Here is a 20,115-nt window from a genome sequence, read left to right on the forward strand (position 1 = left end):
TCTAAATCGTTTTTAATCGTTTTTAATAATTATACAGCACTCACGGTACAGATTGTAGTCCAATCCCGACAAACGTTGATTATATTTGCAACATATTGGATTAATTTCTCTCGAAAACGAAATTTTATTTCAACCTTTTATATCTGCAATTTCATAGCACAAACTTTTAATCTCCAAGCGATAACACTGTAAAATACATGTACGTGGTGATTTACGGGTGTAAACGAATGAGAAGACTCTATCGAATAAACGCGTTGAGTATGTTATCCAATGTGAAACGCGATAATCGTTTTCGCTATTCGAAACAGGCCATATTTCACCGTAATCGAGTGTAACGTCGCGCCACGATTAAAGTTTTAACTATTTACCGGGAAACAATTATCGCACGACTTTTAGTCGCACGTTATCCGAATTCTATGTGCTTCTCGTGTTGCGTGTAACTCGTTTAATATTAAACGCATAGAAGCACAGCACGAAATACGCTTAATTGAGCGTCATACGTACTGTCCGCGAGTTCTTGGCCGCTTAACGAACGACCGGGCAACGATTTACGATGAATTCGCGCGAACGCGAGACTTTTGCACTCGATATCGTTGATGAGATAAGTGTCTCGAATAAAATCCGGTTTACGAGGTACGCAGGTTTTGAAAGAGAAGGAGAGGCCCGGAACGTATTTACTATCGCGAAAGCGTGAGCAATGAAACTACTGGTGCGTGCTGCAACGAAATACGATACCGCCTTGTCTGTACTTTCACAAAGCTTAATACAAATTTATTAGTTGTCTTGGGCTGTGTACGCGACCTTATTCATTGTCTTGTATAGCGTTTTGACGAACAATGTTTTAAACGATAGGCAACGTGTAGGTTAATGCGATTCGTTTATCTGGATGGATTGGATACTTGTTCGCACAGTATAGTACAACGTACAACCTCTGTCGTTGAATGAATGAATGAACTAAACGGATATTTACTGTTTCATTTGAGCCGACGAAGTGTCGGTGTCAAGTGGCTGAGAGGAAGGATTCTATCGGGTAAAGAATGTTTGTTTGAGTCAGCAGAATTTGTGATTCATCGTTTGCTTCCAACAATTCAGCGATCAAACATCTGGTCATTAGGTGTCAATAGCGGTAAATGTATAGCAACAGGTTTTTCTTCAAATGAAATTAACTCTTTTATGTGATATACCGTTCGTAATTGAACACTTATGAAATAAAAAATATCTGAGAAATTTTTATCCTAAGGCTGATATAATTTTATCACGCTTTCGTAACTATCATTTCGTATCTGTATGAAGCTAAAATGCACAATAAGCTTTTAAAATCAAAGGCGGACAATAATTAATTAATCAAAATAGAAACTCTTTCCTCTGTTCATTAGTCGTTATTCGATTTTATTTGCGTTTTAATTCACAATTTAATTCAAAATTAGAGAGCGTATTATACGCAAATGTACATTATGATACATGAATAAATAATAATAATCTTATTCCTTTAAAAAACCGAGGAATGAATATCAGTCATTACGTTAAAAAAGTTAATATTTCAGTAGCAAGCATTATTAAAGCGCCAACACGACCAGTCTGTCCTTCTTACACGGTACATGATCCCAGATGAACTGCACTTTACCTCAAACGGCTATAAATATGTATCATCACTAAAAATGGTTGCTTCAATACATGAGAGGAGAAGTGAGTTTCTATCGAGATTCAATAAGGTATCCTCCTGGTTGGTCGACGAAATGAGAAAGAGTAGTACCATCGTAATCCCATGAAAACGTCGCCATAACCGTGGATCATGATACAAAGTTTGCCAGTGAGGATAGTGCCCCTTAGTCTAAGATGAAAGGTAAGTCGTAGAGGATAACGCGGCAAGTTTTAATTGTTACGAGTCATCATGGCTAAAGTTATTTCATTCTGTGGCTATTAAACCAAAATTATTAGTCTTGATTTCTTACTGTTGCGAACATAACGTACTACATCGGTCCTTCCACTGAAAGAACATTCACGATCCGTTGTACGGTTAACAAGTTGGCTCTCACACAATTCAGCGATATCGTGTACCATCATCCTGACAGTATCCACACGATCTACTAACGAATCTTGCAATTATCTCTTTTTTATGGGCGTGCTGGTAGAGCGAATTATCGAGTACTTATTGGTTACGTTGTAGTTACGATTTGTTTCATTAACAGTGTCTATTACGAAATAATACGGTTCAAAAGAAATTATATGTATATTTACATGTCGGCAATATCTTAGAGAAAGACTGGAAAAATTCTTATACCAGATTCTATACACGCAGGAAAACACAAAATTGTATGTTTCTAAAAGTTAACATACTTTACAAGCAAGTTAGATATAACAGCGGTTTAAGCACAGTTTGAAAAGCCGAACGATCGAACAGATCGGTCGTGAGACAAAAACGACCTTTAAACAGTGTTTAACTCGCGTGTAACACCGTGCAAGAATTTCATATTGTTCTTGAAAATGGTAATTGCAAAGTTATTATCGCGAGGATGCTTATAGAAAATTAGTTCGGTTCTCTGGTAGTAAACGCGGACAAAAGCAATATAATTTCCATTTATGTCGTTCACGAGTGCCTTCTTCGCCTCCCTTCGCCTCGTAGACTTCGTTCGAAATAATTGTGCCGTTTTTCGCGTTATCGTCGCTCGTTATTCGAACTATGCAAAACTCCAACGAAAAAATGAAACGAATTCAGAAAATTGCTTTCTCGGCATACATCGTGTCATGGGGACAAAGCTGCAATCTCACTGGTAACTATCCGACCGAGCGCAGCCTCCAAGCGCAACAATTTCTTCTGGATGGAATCCTTTTTTGCGGTGACACCAGCAAACAGCGCTGTGCTAATTTCGTAGAGAAATCTCGTTCAAGTTTGCCCTACAAGAAACGAACAGGGAATTAATGACGCGGTCCCGAGGTCCGACGGATTTCGATCTGAAATCGAGAAATCCTGTCAAGAAGTCGCATTCATTAAACTTCGCAACTGTTTGATAATTGTCTGATGCAACAACTTCAAACACGGATAGCAAATGCTTGTCCTCGCTAATTGATCGATGATGTTAAGTAAATGTTAGGCAAATCGTACACTGGGTGGATTGACAAAAATTTATTGCTTTGATGTCTAACAAATTCAGAGGACTTTTTCGGATGAAACTTATTTGGTACTTTGTTTTGAACTATATCTATTTTACTTTCTTTCAAATTAAGTATGTTAGAAGTTCGCGTGCAAAGTTGTCAAACGTGTAAACAATTTACTAATTCGATGTCTCATTAAATTGTTTGATAATCTATGTATGCACAACAACAAGTCATGTTTTATTGTTAGTGGGCGTGCACAATCATTTAGAGGCACGAGACTACTTGAATGCATTGTTACTTTATATGGGAAAGAAAGACAATAAGATTGTACGAGCGATAGTGAAACCCTAGCTACGTTTAATGTGATTATTTAGCGTTCGTTTAATGATAGCAAATTATTGCTATTTCACTGTCAGTTAGTCTTACGTCTTTAGTACCTACACGTTTAATAACCGCGTTAGAGTTGCCTTTGAACTGTCTAAGCGTTTTCTATACGCCATAAATCTTTATACGATCTTGTCTTTAAAATATAAATATCCCTTTGCGTTTCAGTTAAGATACATTGTAAAATTCATTTTCTAATCAACATTTGTTATATTCTTTACGTGAAATGCGCTTACTAAGACCTGATTCTAGATTTTTCTACGATAAATCTTTAACTATACAGAAAGTGTTTTGCGGTACTAGGTTGTGCAGTCGAAGGTTTACGTTTTAGTTAAGGTTTAAAGGGATGGCGATTAAGAGTACAAAATTGTAAAAAAAAAGAAAAACAAAAAGTAAGTTAGAAAGATGAATTTTAGGTATGGTTATTCCACTTACATTCCTAAGACTCAACCTACTTTACGTTATACATAGTTTACGTTTACTTACACATTAACTTTCAAATAAACGATTCGTATAAACGTCGATTGATAATTACATGCTCGATCATGTAAACGTGGTCCCATTTTTGGTGCAAGTTTCACCATTTGGCGCATCCTGTGTCTATAGACTATTCTTGATGCGCGCACAAACGATTCCAACGGTTAATTGGCATCGCATTTAGGGACACGATGCAGCCGGGACAATTATAAATAGATTAGCAATCCTGTTCGTAATCAGTGCTAATGTCACTCGGCAATTCTCATTTGTCTCTATGATTGCGGACGAAATTGCCGGCTATACCTAACTGTATCGTATGGAAAACTGCGCGCCGCGTCTCATTTCAATGGCCAACAGAGACCTGAATTCGATCTAATGCTTATCATCCGCGTATTTAATCGGATCTTGAATGGCTTCGATCGAGATACACGCGACGATTTAATTTGTCGTCCGCTGTCAATAATTATTGCTGATCGAACATCGACAAATTACGCAAATCGAACGCAAGAACACACCGCTGCGCAGTACCTGGCACGCTCCATTAATATTTATGATCCGAGCAATTTCGACATCGATGAAAATCTCGCAGAAACGTGAAAAATATCCGCGATAAAGCTAGAACAGCGTTAAAGCTCGTTAAAAAGGACTGTTTTTGTCGCAACCAGATAAGAACTCTGAGTAAATGTCGATCCCAGGTGAAGTATAGCCGTCGTTCGATGTAGTCCCAGTTTTTCCGGCTAAGGTACAGCTTTTCTACGAGCTTGTCTCGCTCGACTAACGAATTACGTGGGATGCTAACTACAAGTTACGCGCTGCAAACGGACGAGTTTCCATGTTCCGCGATCTTTATGTGCTATGAAAACCTTGTAGGTAAAGGCGATATCGTGCGTGAACGAATGCTAAAAACTCGTAATTTACAGTTTAGAATCCATTAACGGACTTTAATTACCGATCGTTGTCGTTTACCCGGTTGAAGAAAAATCTTGCTCATTTTCAGACGATCGTTACTATCTACCACACGATCGATGGTCAAAAACAAGTACATAATTAACCGCAAATACATTTTAATGCGTATAATTTGTTTAACGAGTCCGGTTAATAACTTTAAGGAAATTCCTGTGATGTGTTACACGTTATAATAATATTCTACACGCAGCATGAAATAGAGAGCTATTTTTTTTAATCTTAATATATTCATAGTACATAGTACATACAATTATTCGCTATCGACATGAACGTAAATAACAAATTTAAAGCAATTAATATTTGTTTATAATGTTATAAATTCAAGAGCAATATTTGCTGGCATAGCGGAGGATACCGCAACTAATCGCGTGTTTTCACGCGTACCTTTTCTTTATTTGCACCGACTCGATTCGTCGGATGAATTTTCGTTTAATTTACCAAACGCACGGTCCATTATTCGTATCGCGCACGCGACGCAAAAATGTTAATTTTCACTACGTTTTGGCGAATCAGAGTCGCAGGTTTGCTACACGGTCTATGCAAAAACGCGCGCCCGTTCTCTCCGCGACCTATGAATACGGTGATTTCTTTTTAAAAGCAAAAGGGGGAGACGTTTACGGCGCCGCAGGAAACTCGAAATAATGTCGGCCATCGCGCATAAAGCAATGACTCGGTAAAAATGCTTAAAGGCTCGGGCTACGGTGAACGTATGTGCCGGGACGGTCCCGGTAATTGTGTGTTTTTATCAAGGCGGGCTTCACAAATCTGTCGAGTTGTTAAGGTAAGTGCCTCGCGGTTGCATCCTACCGTTCGGTTCCTCTTCCCACTTTTGTCGTCCTCTTTCACCAACGTATTCCTCAACGGTGGAGTTAAAAGGTCGTCCAACGAACAGTTTTCTTCTTCTTTCCTCAGTCGACGTGCTATCCAGATAGAAAGCTACACGTGGCCACACGTAACTTATCCGATCCTCTGCTGCGATAAGATAAAAGCTAAATAGTCCGCTAATTAAAGACCCCTGCTGGCTGTTCGAACCACCCTGAAACCTTGCTGCGGGAAAGGGAGAAAAACGGGCGGTTCTCTCGCTTACTGTACGTCCGTGCGTATATTACGTTCCTCGGTATTCTCTCTCTGTTACTACCCGTCCAGCTACGAAATTCTTGTCCTTTGCTTAACTATTAGGAGCATCGCGCGCTCCGCTCAATGGGAATCCGATTCCAATTAAATTTTATTAGCGAGCCGAGTTGAATTGGAGATAAATTTTATGAATTTATGAATTCTTGCTGGCTACCGAAATAGAAGATCAAAAGCTTTTATTCGTAGTATAAAGAATTCGAACCAGCATAATAACTTGTGTTAAGTATATAGAGCAGCGTGACCGTAATAATAATTCCATTTCAAAAATAACATTTATTAATATTAATATCGGTGTTGTTGTTATTTTTCTGATCCAAATTTTAATTACTAGAAGAAGTACTTGAATTAATATACTTGAATAAAATAGAATATCTCAAACCATTCCCCTATAATTTCCAAATTTACTTCGTATGTATATTCTACGGAACGAATTGAGAATTTGCACATATCGCGCTATTTGCTTTTATACGTACAATAATAAATATATGAAAATATTTCACAAAACCACTGTGTCGAATCGATCGAGAAGACCATCAGTCGCTGAATGCAGAAATTTCAAAATACGTACATCGTCAGGATAAGATCGACGAAAGGGATTACGTCTGATGCGAATAATAGCAACGAGAAAACAATCCAAGCTAATGTAGACAAATCCACGTTGATCCACGTGATCTGAAACGTTAAAGAAGAAGGTCCAGGTCAATTTGAACGGCAAAAGTAAACGTATCCAAACAGGGTGACGCGAGGCGAACTGTGTCTGGGAAGGTTTAAACGAGTTTAACGAGCCACGAATCTGGACGGGTCGAGATGGGTTAGGACGGACGCACACGGGCCAGAACCGGTTGCGACGAGTCAGCGTATGCTGAAAACGATTTCAGCCGGATTATGATGAGTTCAGACATTTTCGGTGTGGGTCGTGACGAGTCGAGACAAGTTGACACGGATCGAGAAGATAACTTCAACGCCTTTGTTCCCTCGTCGACTCGATAACGTTACTTCTGGCCGGTTTTTGCTACTTCGACGAACATTATCGATACAACGTGAGGATTAACCGTCAATCTGCCAATTCCGAACACGAAGAGAAGGATATCGACGTCGCTTATCCTCGTCCGATGCGTATGGAGATTTTATCCGACAAATGTAATTGTTTACAAGTGTTTCAACGTTAAAGCGACAAGTATCAGATATTTTGGTTTTGCAATTATTGGAAACGTACGTACACGCACCTTTTACAATGCTAATATCGACTTTCATCGAGGAAAACATACGATTAGGTATATGTATGTATGCTTCAATTATAATCGTCTATGTATCTATAGTGTATCTAGTGTACATATTGCAAATCGGTAATTCTCGATAATTAATTTTTGCAAAGAGATACAGTCACGTCTCGGCTCTAAAATCGTTGTGTACATACACATATTCGTAGGTTTGTTCGAGTTCCAACGTTCTCAGTCACCCTTCAACGATCACACTGTCGTAATCGAGGAGAGTATGTTTAATCACTAGCGAGCGAAAGAATAAATCGAGACTATTGAAAATATGTGTCTGCCAAATTTTAATGAATCCGTCTGTATTTTCGAGCTATCGCGGGGAAACGCAATCGCGAGAAAACACGTCAACGGGAGTCGTAAATTCCCGTTATATTATTATAATAATCGACGCCGCGAATAGATCGATCCTCTGATTTCCGTTGAGATAATAGGAGTGGTTGAGTTAGTATAATGCTGAGATTAACAGGGTTATAAAATATATATTTCCCATCACTTAGTACAACAACACAAGTTAGTAACGCCGCTGCTTAAGATTACATGATTACGTGATTACAAGATTACGTGATTACGGAGGAAAGCTCGGTATGGGTGTGCCCTTTGAACGAAGAACAGGGATTCGTTGCTCGCATTTTTATTGAGGGTCTCTCTAATTATTCTTGGACCTTGACGGTCAGGCAATGAAGGATGTTGCACGAACCTTTTCACGTGACGTAACAACCAGGATTTTCTCATATCAGAGCAACCCATGGAATGAATGAATCCATTCCATGGATTGCTCTGATATGAGGGAATCCTGGTAGATATGTTGACTGATCTGAAGACCGAGATTGAGTATGAGTAGATAGTTAATATTCGACACTGCTTTATTTTAAAAACAGTTGAATTTGAAAATGGATCATATTACTGTTTAGAAGAAGATGGAAAACATTTGGAAAACATTTTACTATGTTTCGATTTTGAGTAACGATCACTCAAGTTGACCGACTTTGATCAGAGTCATAATGAAACATACAGTGATATCCAAATAAGGATTGTCGATTGAAGCTAGATAAACGAAGATTGAGTCTTTAAATTAATGTTTGAGTAAATTTACTTTCCATCTTCCTCTACTTCTGTTTGACAGAAAATAGTCTTTTTAAATTACGATTATTGAAGGAAGGCTTTCTTTCGTCTATAGCATGTTATTGTGCAAAATGCTTATTATTGCTTCTCCCAATATTAACACCGCTTGATTATTATATGCGTATGTCTTTATAATTTCTCTGAGCATGTTTAAATCAGTCTTCTTTTTTGTTACCATACTTAATTGTGATTTATCCGCTTCTGCTGCTTCGTTTTCGTCTTCTTCTGCTTCTCTTACCTCTTCGTTTATCTCGTCTTCTTGCTCATCTTCTGTAATATTTTCATCTTCGTTAACAGTTTTTACAGGATCTTCATCATAAATGCTATATATATCAACATCCTCTTCATCGTCATATTCGTTGGAAACATCTGTGATTCTTTCTTCAATTTCCTCTCTTGTAGTTGTTTCTGCTCTACGAATCCGCACTGCGCCGACTTTATATCGGCTCTTAAAATCGGCTAACCATCCCTTGTTTTCAACAAACGAAGTTCCTTCCTGTCCACCACACAGTTTGATTGCTTTCTCTTGTATTAATGGGTCAGTTAATTGATTCCCTACTGCATGTTGATCCTGGATCCACGTATACAAACGATCTTTCATTTCTTCGTTCGAAGATCTTCTTCGATTTTTATGTTTTGATGGATGACCTTCTCGCTTTCCAAAACCTGTTGAGCGTTCGCTTTCGTGACGAATATTATGTATGATATCTCGCGAAACTCCATACTGGCAAGCTAAATATTTCACTGACTTCTCTCTGACTTCAACTCTTCAGCAATTGCTTTCTTGTGTTGCACCTAGAGGTAAGTTCTTTGGATCCTCCGGTTTTCTTCCATGATGAAAGAAAACACAATACTTCGTAACTTGAACTTTCCGCGCCGTTTTAACTATCTCGTACTGCTCGATCAGTAGTTATCAAAAGACTGACCCATTAATACAAGAGAAAGCAATTGAACTGTGTGGTGAACAGGAAGGAATTTCGTTTACTGAAAACAAGGGATGGTTAGCCGACTTTAAGAGTCGATATAAAGTCCTATTATTCTAACCAAAATAAGGGGTCGATCTATTCGTGGTGTCGATTATTACAATCGTAACGGGAATTTACGACGATAACTCGAAAATACAGTATTTACAGTATGGGGCCAATTTACAGAGAATTCACAAAATTGTTATAAACCTAGTGCATACATCACTTTTATATAAAGAATCGCGGGAATAAAACCATGCAATAAAACTATCAACAAGTACTACAAAAAACTTGTCAAGTAAAAAATTAGTATTCAAGTAAAGGTTACGAAACTTTGTTTAAGATGCGGGAAATATTTATGCGGCAAATGTACATTTTATAATAAGATAACTTGTAAAAAATGCAGCAAAATTGAATAAGATATATCTCTATATAAATAAAAGTGTGATTCTATTTAAGTCTATAATTGAAATTAAACAAAAGTGAATTTGGACGAAATTTTATGAAAGTGCATTATTTTATATACATTTAGTTATAAATTAACCATTATCTAAGTTAAATCATAAAAACTATTACCTCTTCAATCACCGGTCATTTTGACCGCACACGGTAGGAATAGGTATACATAAAGTGTCGGTAGGTTTAGTGTTAGTGAAGGATGATCAATATTCGGGCGAAACACCGGCGACTGGTTTCACCGTAATTTTTATCATTTAAATTCGTTTCATTCCGCGACGATCGCCGCACGAATGTGTGACTAATGATCGTTGAACACTACTAACGAGCTTCGACGTTTTCATTATCAAAGAGCTTTACGCTCCACCCCTAATTAATCGCGCTAAAAGATTAATGCCCCCGTGGAAATCGTTCGTTTGCACTTGTTATTTCAATTAGCCCGTTCGAAAGTGCGCCGCGGGCGGCTCGTTTGCTTGATATTTCACAGCCGAATAACATTCTCGAAGATCGTGCGGGCCCCACAACCTACCGTTTAATGCCGCGCGTAATATGTTTTAATATCTTGCGCGTGACTTGTTGTTCGAGTCGAACTCGACGTACCGTGACTTCGTATACGAACGATTAATTGTTGCTTGTTCAACGACGTTCCTTCGTTTGAACTTCGCCGAACTATGTAACGCCGATAGACAACAACGCGACACGCTGCCAGTACGTTGCAAGCACATTGCAAGCACGTTGCAGACATACGAGAAAACGGTGCAAGGTTAAATTTGGAATCGATCGGTTCGATAATTCAATCTAAGGTGTACGCTCCGCTGGGAGGTCTTCCATCTTATCCCTGGATTCTCGGTGATACCAACGGCCAGATCCGAGATAGGAAGTGCTAGGCCAGCTTTATCTCTTATTTGTGGCCTCGTAGATTTCAGAAACGCTCTTCTCTTTGTGCTCTTCTCTTTGTCCACGCACTTTTCTCCGTCTACACGATTCTTCTCGTGTTTCGAGTCACGATGTCGTGGCTATCGTGTCCTTCCGAACGTACATGCAGGTCCAAGACTTGCTATAAACGATGCTCCGGGCTATATTCCGGCCAGTGCTTCAAATCTCCCCATTGGCCACGAGGCCAGACAGGTAGCTGTTAGCTTATGTAGATTAAATTGTTTCGAAGAAGCTCCACTGCTGTTTATTCATCGCGAAACGACGTTGCTCGAGATAAACGAAACGATTCGAGGACCGTCTCCTTACCTTTGGTCCCGAGCTGCTCGAACGTCCGACAACTCTCGCCGATGGTGCTCAAGTTGTACAAGTTTGTAGGCCGGTACAGTGCCACGCGTTGTGTACATGTAGTTTCCTTTCCTTTTCTGTTTCCCCGCGTAAAGTAAAGTGTACGGATATTGGTTGAAACGGGTTAACGTTTAATCAACCGAGATGTTCGTAATTCTTTTGTAGAGAGTTTGGCCAATGGGTTGGAAGTGAACGACAGAGAATAAATTAGATCGATCCGAGATCATTGCTCTTCTTATATGGATCTGTGTATACCCGTATATACACCGCTTAATCCTTTTATAATGCATCTAGAGATCGGGTAAGTAGTTAAATTCGTTATTGGGAATGTAATATGTCATACGTGACGTGTATTATTTATATCTGATGCCGCGAGTAAGAGAAATTTTGTTGATAAGGAACGTTCACGTCGTATATCCTGTTATTCCGTTACATTATGAAATGATTAAAGCGATCGACGATTACAGAAGTTAAAATGTCAGCGATAATTTAAATAGAATATAAATTAAATACAAAATAATAATCATGCAAATATTTGAGAATGCTTGAAATATTTTAATACTTCTAATCAAGAAAAAAAACAAGATGTATCTAAAATTCCAGACATGTCCCCAGAAATTTCTCTTTTGACAGAAACTGTCGTCTCATTCTTTTAGACATCTACCTCCTTGCGATGTCTTTTAACGAACTGAGAAATTAACACAAATGTACTGCAATCTTTAGAAAAATTTCTATATGCTTGACTTCCAACTTCATTCGTGCTGAAAGAAAAACTTCAAATTCAACAGCAAAAGTTTCGAACAAACGCGAAGAAGAAAAGTTCGCTGATTCATCAAGTTTGAAAATTTTGCAGAAATTTCCAGAAATTTTCAGAAATTAACATGTTTGTGTATTATACGTACGCGAAAAATCCGAATAGCATCAACGTAAACAGTGTATATCAATTATAATTTAAAATGTCATAAAATATGTGTCACAAGTTTTTACACAGTTAGTTACAATCAGTACTCCAAATACTGCAGTTAAATGAATAATCTGTACAAATGCATCGAATATTTATGACTTCAGTAGAATAACTTTTGTTAAATAGGAGTCCTTTCTCTGAATTTTTTTGGAAACACAGCTAAAAAAAAAAATACAATTTTAAAAAATACAAGATAAAAATTCCTCACAATTATCTCTCTTCTTTATGGCTTATACAGTATTTAATTCCATTTCATGCTACCCTTTACCCTGTTTTCATATCATACTCGTTAACCCGATTTTCACCTCGTACACACAGATATGCACACTCAATCACGCGTACGTCGTAACTTCGTACCTAAATATTTCAATCTCACCAAACAGTCCGCAGGAATTATATGAATCCCTAGCTTTTGTGAGCAAACCGTTAAATAGCACCAGATTCTTCCATAATACAGGATTTAACATTTCGTTTCCACTTTCAAACCACGATTCACGACGCTGTCGCAATTTTACGAGAAATTAATCCAGCTTCCAGTAATCCAGAATTATAATAAAATTAAAAATACAATGTACTCCCATCCGCGGAGACCCCGAACCAGCATAGAAACGTTAAATCTTTACAATACCGCGTATTTCATCATCAATTACGTGCTGTTACACTTGTTCACGGTAAACGTGGTAGCAGGACGTTGCAGAATCGTTCGGCCACGGTTGAAAACGCGCGGTGAAACGACCGGTCGTCGTCATCTTCGTCGTTGGCGCAGCGTGGAGAAAGCGGGGGCAAAGAGGACGATTAAAGTATCGTAAAAAAGTTTTTACGCGTTCGCGAAATTACTTCTGGGTGGTAAGCGGGTCTCGTATTGTTCCAGTGGAAGAGGATGAGACGGCGCCGATGCGCGCGTTTCGGCCGCAAGTCTCTCGTGTACGATCCTCTGAAGCACGGAGAGAGCCTTTCGATCCTGGTTGGGCGCTGTTCGCTGGTTGCTCGTTGTTAATTTACCGTTAGCCACGCCGGCCCGCAGGAGAAATTCCCAGTTTACCGGCGGAGAGTATTAAAACGGCCGTACGAACGATTCGCTGGCGCGAGGGATTGAGTCGAGCTCGCAACCCACCTAATGACTGTCCGCCACAACGAAAACAATAAATGCACACGTGCGCGTACTGCACGTAGCGGATATTTTCTTTAAAGTCTGGTAACGCCCTGTAGTTCGTATAATCGTTCTATTTTGTCGAATAAAATTTTATTTCTATGGATGCGGAAGATACGAATCGCTATTTAGATTACGATGATAACAGATCGAATGGGCGAGCACCGACAATGGGCGCGCGATTTACGTGTACGCTTGTATCGTAGTCTTACTGATATCTGTAAAATTCAATGGTTTTGAAAAGATTGGCTCTCAGACGTGTGTTAGGATTCTTTTGAATTCGATTGACAATATGTAGCTCCGTCTATCCTCTAAATTATGGTTACATAATTTATAAACTCGCACATCTGTACGCGTCATTTACTGCAACACGGTTTGTTAGTGGGAACTTCGATAGTGCATGGTCATCTTCCTTGTTGCTTCGTAATTCTCGGTTCCTAATCAATCTGAAGAGGACACGGAGACAAGGAAAAAGAATTCTCTGTGATTACCTTTACCTCTTATACGGACGATAATAAACCGCGCGCATAGAATTTTCTAAGAGAATACTAAATACAAATTTATATGTCGTTTTACGGCAAATTTTTGGTCGAAAGTTATTATTAACATTTACCACGATACCTCGTATAGTTAACTGCCAGGTGAAAAGTGATCGGACGCTGAAAACGATTCGCGAATGTCAAACAGCGTGTACAACGAAACACATTACGCCGCAGCTGCTTATTCCCAGATAGTCGTTAGTCTTTCACAGACGATAGCGTCGTGTCTAGGATCGACGACAGCTCCCTTCCAGTTACGGTACAACCATCCCGTTGCATCTTTTATTGCGACGAATGCACGTCGATTAGACAAGTTTTCCTTCGTCTCGGTCTTTTCACGTCGTTTCGACTTGCTTGATTGGCGACATTTATAATGCATGAATCGTTCAGCGCTGCTGGTGTTTTGCGCTCACGCTTCAATATACTTTCTTGTCATGATACACGTCGCAATGATGAATTATGAACAACGAATGACGGATATTGCAAAGTCGCGTTTCATGGGGAAAAATCCTCGATCGGGTCGGCTATTTTGCTCGACGAATCACGCTTGTTCGATTTGCAGTTAACCCCTTTTCTTCTCCACTTTCTGTCGATTCGTTCTGCTCTCTTTTTCTCTTATTCTTCTTTTTTTCTTAACGTAAATTGCAACGTATTTGTTTTCTCTCGATTGCTTTCCGTGCGGTTTTCAATAACGTTCGACGTGAAAGCGACTAAATGCCCGGCCCGATCCTCCTCCAACGTTCCCTCTTAACGCGTATCGAAGTTTAATAAAGTTCAATTTAGTCTCGCATAATTTCCTCGAACACTTTCACTTGTCAGTCGCGTTTGTTCCGCGGCAATTAGTTTCGAGGCTCGATAGCTACGAAATAACGCGGCTCGTCTTTAAATTATCCTGGAACGGAAGAAATATTAAATATATTCAGTTATGTAGCCGCGATCGGCGCTCCTGAGCAATTTTCTAAGACGTCGTAACACCTGACAGTAAATTGCAAACGAACGAATAGGAAAATTATACGTTAATGTGGTTAGTTTTCTCTATCACCCATTATGCACCACTATCACTCGCCGTTCGTGAACTTTCCTTGTCAATCGTTCAAAGCATCAAACGATTCATTTTATTAAGCATATGTTTAAATTCAACGTTCTTTGACAGTTCTATTTTTTACGATTGAACCTGTTCATAGCTCATTGTGTCGTAGCATATTGTCTGTTTGATAATTTCAGCAAATTTATGCTTTCAACGTAAATACCTTACAATGAAAGCGTGGCAGAATTTATTTTATTCCTTGACATCCTTCTCTCCCTATACACAACGTACAATTCACGGTGTTACGTCTGGAACTTGAGTCGTCGTCAATTTTAATTGAACTGATGGCGCCGTTTGTCTCTGTATACGCCTGGTATTATGCCTACGAGGAATGACGAATGAATTGAATGGTAGATGACATACGAGGCGATAGCCGCGAATACCGCTTGATGTCTTCTTAAGCCTCGACTTATAATCGAGCTGCGGCAGGCAGAGTTTCAATGGCGGCGTGGCTAACGGAAATCGCATCTTTGTCCAGCCTCGGTGACTGATCGCCTCGAAACGACGTACACACCGCGCCAACTGGCTCGAGAATCGGATACGTTTATCATCTCAATTAATTAGACGTGTCGCGAGAAATGGTAAACTCACGCGAGCGTGTTGTCAACGGGGGAGTTTACAGTCGGATTGTATTTTAACGACGAAAATCTGGCGTTTCAGCGAATTCAGTTGAATTCGGTGCTTCGCAACACGCGATACGGCGAATAAAGAGAAGAAAGAAAAAGTGACGGCGAGATAGAGCGAAAGAGGGTGGCGTATTCACGGGGAGCTTGGTGGTTTTGATTAAATGACTGTGTTTTTGCTCGACGTAGTTTCCAAGGCAGCGTCGCGATTCAGACCGGCTTGAAAGACCGTGTTCATTTGGCGGACGGTGACAGACGAATGCACGTTTCGGCGGGAAACGATTATCATGTTGAAAACGACGCAGCGACTGAATCGACGTTGGTCGCCGTTGGAGGGACAAGAGTAGTCGACCGGCTGAATGCCGACATTGTCGAAAGTCACGTTTGCTGAAGCTATTGAACTCGCCGGCTATCTGTTTTCCATTCCACAGGAAACTTCGCTCGACTCGTCTCGCGGTGCGCCACGTCGGTATTCAAACGAACCCGTAAAAACAATGCCGCGGCCGCGATATAGAATCGCGATTTGACGTTCAGTTCATTAGTTATAACAAACACGTACTTTCTATATCCTTTGTTACGCCTAAATTAATGGCCGTGTCAATAACGCTTCAAATGTATTATTTTACGGTCTGTTCCATTATATCGTTGTCCATTTAACTACCCGATGCTCTAGAAATTTCTATGCGAAATATGGTACACGATTTCTATATGTGTGAAAACAGACTCTATCGTTTGTTGCGTCGAAATGCTACCATTATGTTCACTTTTAATTAATATATTTTAGGAATATTTAATTAATAATAAATTGAAATGTAACACAGAAGATATTGTACGTGAACATCGAAATGTTGTTATCACCTAGGATATTTGTTTCTATTAAAGCGGTCTTAAATGTTGCAAAATAATCGCCGTTCTGGTATATAGTATGATTGATCAGACTCTTTTTTAACGCACGTCGCGATACGTCAGAGATATATAAAAGGCTCACATACACGTTCCACGTTTTCCGAAAGCCGAAGAATGGAGAACCTGACGTTAACTAGGTACGAGATTAATTTATCAACCTTCGTTGCTCTCCTGTCGCAGGTTGCAGTGTCAAGGATCATTCGTACGTATTTGATCCCTGTAGCGTCTTTCGCGCGAAACGGCGTTCAATTGCCCGCGGAAAAGTCACGTTCGATCGCAGCCGGTGAAACGTGCAAAGTTCAGCCGCGATAATATATCATAGCCGGTGCAGCCATGGTCTCGCTGGGCGAACGCGCGACGAGCTTTTACGCTTTCGCGCGATTTAAAGAGATATACCCATTGTGAATTATGCCTTGCTTCCCTGTACGATGACGAGCATCTCGTGTCCAGTATTTACGGCTATTGTCTTCGTTGCCCGCTTCGGGCTAGTGCCACGACCGCATCGTGATCGTTATTGAGGCGCGTGGGTCGTCTTCTTCCTCCTCCCCTTTTCTTTTCCTCCTTCCTTTTCCCCGATGGATCAACCTCAACAATGTTTCCAACTTCGCCTGTATGTACGTATTACCTAGATCAATGGTTCCCACGTGTTTCGATAAGGCGACCTTTCCATGACTTTTTTAACCTTCGCCTACCCTACGGGTCTCCTTCGGACTACGTTCAGTTTGATGATAAAAATTGATCGAACGATGAGGAGAAGAGAAACAGGTCGAGCCCGTGGATACTCTATGTTCGATATTAAAAATTCGTAGTCGTGGATATGTTACAGCCTACGTATTTCTTTTTGATTCGCGAGTATTTTCGCAATTATTTATTTGGTTGGCTCTATGTTTCGCGTATAGAAATTCTAAGAAAGCTTCATATTCGTCGCAAATGCAACTAAACACGATACGGTAGTGAATCACGTTGAAACGCGAGCGTTTCATCGGCTTTTCCGTGGCACTTAAAATTTTAATCTCAAGCTAAATCTCGCCACGGTACTTCGTCGCCGGAGTGCTTCGCTGTTCATTGCTCGAAATGGCTTACCGGATTACCGGTATAAATCTCAGTCGACTTACGTTAACTTTCGACGAAGCAACTTTTCCTTCGTCAAACAACAAAACAATGAACATTAATTTCTTACAAGTATCTAGAAACGATCGTCTTCGACTTTTATTCATCTCATGAACCTCATCCTCTGATTGATAAGTTTACTATACGAAATGTTTCGAAAGAGCTCTTGAATAATTTGCAAACATATTATACAACTAGAAGCAGATAGAATGGCAGAGATATCGTGATATTGATTTTTGGCGTGATACGAACATTAAAGGAATTGGAAAAATGCGTGATCAATGCGCGTAATTCAATTGGAATCAGGCGGGCGTGTTAGAATGCATGTGACGGTTCACATATGTATACAGTATTATGTATAACAACGCACGTGTGGCTTCTAGGAGAGACTGCTATAAATGTCTTCTATGAAATCACCTGCTATTAAGTTCTGTTTGATATAACTAATACAGTTCACTGAGCTATTTTGTTCGATATTAGCATTAGATTAACCCTAACTCGGGCTAATCTAAAATTCTAAATTCATAAGGTCAGATTTCATACCACTTAGTTGTTCTCATTCTCTGTACTTCTTTTTTGTACACGAATCTTTCAGATAAAACACAAGATTGCTCAACTCATATCCATTAGAACGCCCTTATAAATTCAATTGACATCCTGCTTCAAAATATAAAACACCCTTACAAATTACTTGAACTTTTGAACTTTCCAAACACTCTACATCTGACAATAGAACGGTTAAAAGTATCCACGTTAAGAGTGCACGCTAGCCGAGAACGTAAAATTGCGGCTCTACCGATTGTTAAACAGACATCGTCGAGCAATAGAAGAGACAGAATCGTTGGATTTGTGGTGCAAGATCGAGCGTGGTGCGTTCGCGTGTTCTCGTAGCCACAACCCGTACGCGAGTGTATCACCGATGTGTCGGTGTATACAGTTATAATTGCCGCGATTCCGAGGCACGGTTGCGAGTGCGTCTACGATTACCCATTACCCGGATGAATATCTCGGATTACGGCACGGCAGCTAAATAAATTACTAAAGTACGCGGGCTCAGCTGTGTCTTTTCTCTCCCTCTTTCTTCTCTTTCTGATCACTGACTCGTGTGCTGCTCGCACTCTACCTTCTCCATTTCGCGCGCCATACACACGTACATCCAGCTTGCTGGCTTGCATATTAACAACGCCATAATGCGTGTGCACCGGTATAAATCTCGTGCATGGGCCGACTACGATTCTCGATTCGCGAGCACGTGGGGGCATAGAGAGCAGAGCTTCGATCTCCATTTGGTACGAGGAAGCGTATCTTTGTCGCACCACCTTGTACTCGCGCTGGTCCCGATTCACGAAGGGGAAGGCACGCGGCCACCGCCAGTTTATGCGGCACGACGCGCGTAAATTTCGTACACGGTTGTATTTTTGCGACCGCGACAGGGTCCCGTGTACGCGCAGCTAGTTATACGGTAACGTTTGCCTCGTTATGAAAGGTTTATTAATTCGAATGTACGCGTCCCATCTCGCGCGCCCGTATCCTCTCCTGAAGACAGAATGGCCTCCCGAGACGGAGAGTCTCACGAAATTTGCTGCCGTGCGAAGGGCGCCAGGATACATACATTCCTTCGCACGTTCCCCAGACACGGTGTGTCTGATGAACGGTCGATTGGAAACCGAGGTTTACCGTGGTCTGACAATTTGGCAGATATTTCGATCATTTTTCTACGGTTACATCATGGGGCAGAACACGAAGGAGGTGGACTTCGTCTTTAAAACACGTCCCGAACTGAAATATTTTGAAAGTACTAAGCATTGTATTTACCAGTTTGTTGATAAAATTAATACAAGTTAGTAATGCATGTGAGATGTCAAAGTCTACCTCAATTTTTATTACATGCGGTTCATTATTGTTACAAGGTCGATTGCAATTACTATAACAGCCAGTATCAACGAATTACGTATCTGACAAATAAATTGAGAAATACGAATTTAATTGGCCTGTCTCTTCTGATTCATCTTTACTCAAATTACTCTAATTCCTGGCTCCGAGCAAACATGTTGCGTCTCCTTCTTTCCTTCCGAGTTTCTCTTGCTCTTTGCTTGACCAAGTACAATGACTTTTTATCGAACGGTTGTAATCTTTACTGGAAACAAAACCTTTCCCTCGTGGAGATTTATCGGCCGCTGTCTGCGCAACATACTAACCAGGCCCGCGCACGTAGATAACTTTCTCCCGCGTGATAAGCCGTAAGGTATAAATCTGAATTGTTTTTATAATTCCCGGGGAAGAGATGAGGTATCGAGATAACGGGGATTCTAACGAAGTCTGTAATTTGCAGGCCGCCAGCGGAGCGCGCGATTCACGCCGGGCCGAGCGTTAACAGCGGCCCACCGCGAGATGGATCGCGATTTAAACCAATCGACACCAGATAAACGCGGAAAAACGCCACTGGCGTTGCGTCGCTGTTAGTTACTGACTATCGATCGCCTATTAACCTCCAGAAAATCGAACACCTATAAACTGTCTGTTTTGCGTTCCTGTGAAACAGCGTCGACTTCTGTGCCGTTTTCCCTATAAGTTAGATAGA

At 40.3% G+C, this 20,115-nt stretch overlaps 1 protein-coding gene across 1 annotated transcript; it reads right to left on the reverse strand.

Moving 5' to 3' along the window:
- Positions 1–8,502: 8,502 nt before the first annotated feature.
- LOC126915367 (uncharacterized) lies at positions 8,503–11,214 on the reverse strand. Its single transcript, XM_050719969.1, has 2 exons — positions 11,117–11,214; positions 8,503–9,220 (listed from the first exon to the last, which is right to left on the reverse strand). Exons 1-2 carry the CDS (start codon positions 11,212–11,214, stop codon positions 8,503–8,505), a joined length of 816 nt encoding a protein of 271 aa, XP_050575926.1.
- Between the last annotated feature and the right edge of the window lie 8,901 nt (positions 11,215–20,115).

Source organism: Bombus affinis, chromosome 4 (genome assembly GCF_024516045.1).
Source record: "Bombus affinis isolate iyBomAffi1 chromosome 4, iyBomAffi1.2, whole genome shotgun sequence".
NCBI lineage: Eukaryota > Metazoa > Arthropoda > Insecta > Hymenoptera > Apidae > Bombus > Bombus affinis.

Bases quoted from the DNA above. Each gene is read 5' to 3' on its own strand.
- LOC126915367 (XM_050719969.1), bottom strand. From the start codon at position 11,214: ATGTACACAACGCGTGGCACTGTACCGGCCTACAAACTTGTACAACTT. The intron at 9,221-11,116 runs GTAAGGAGACGG...CAATTGCTGAAG, and splicing joins CGAGCAGCTCGGGACCAAAG to AGTTGAAGTCAGAGAGAAGT.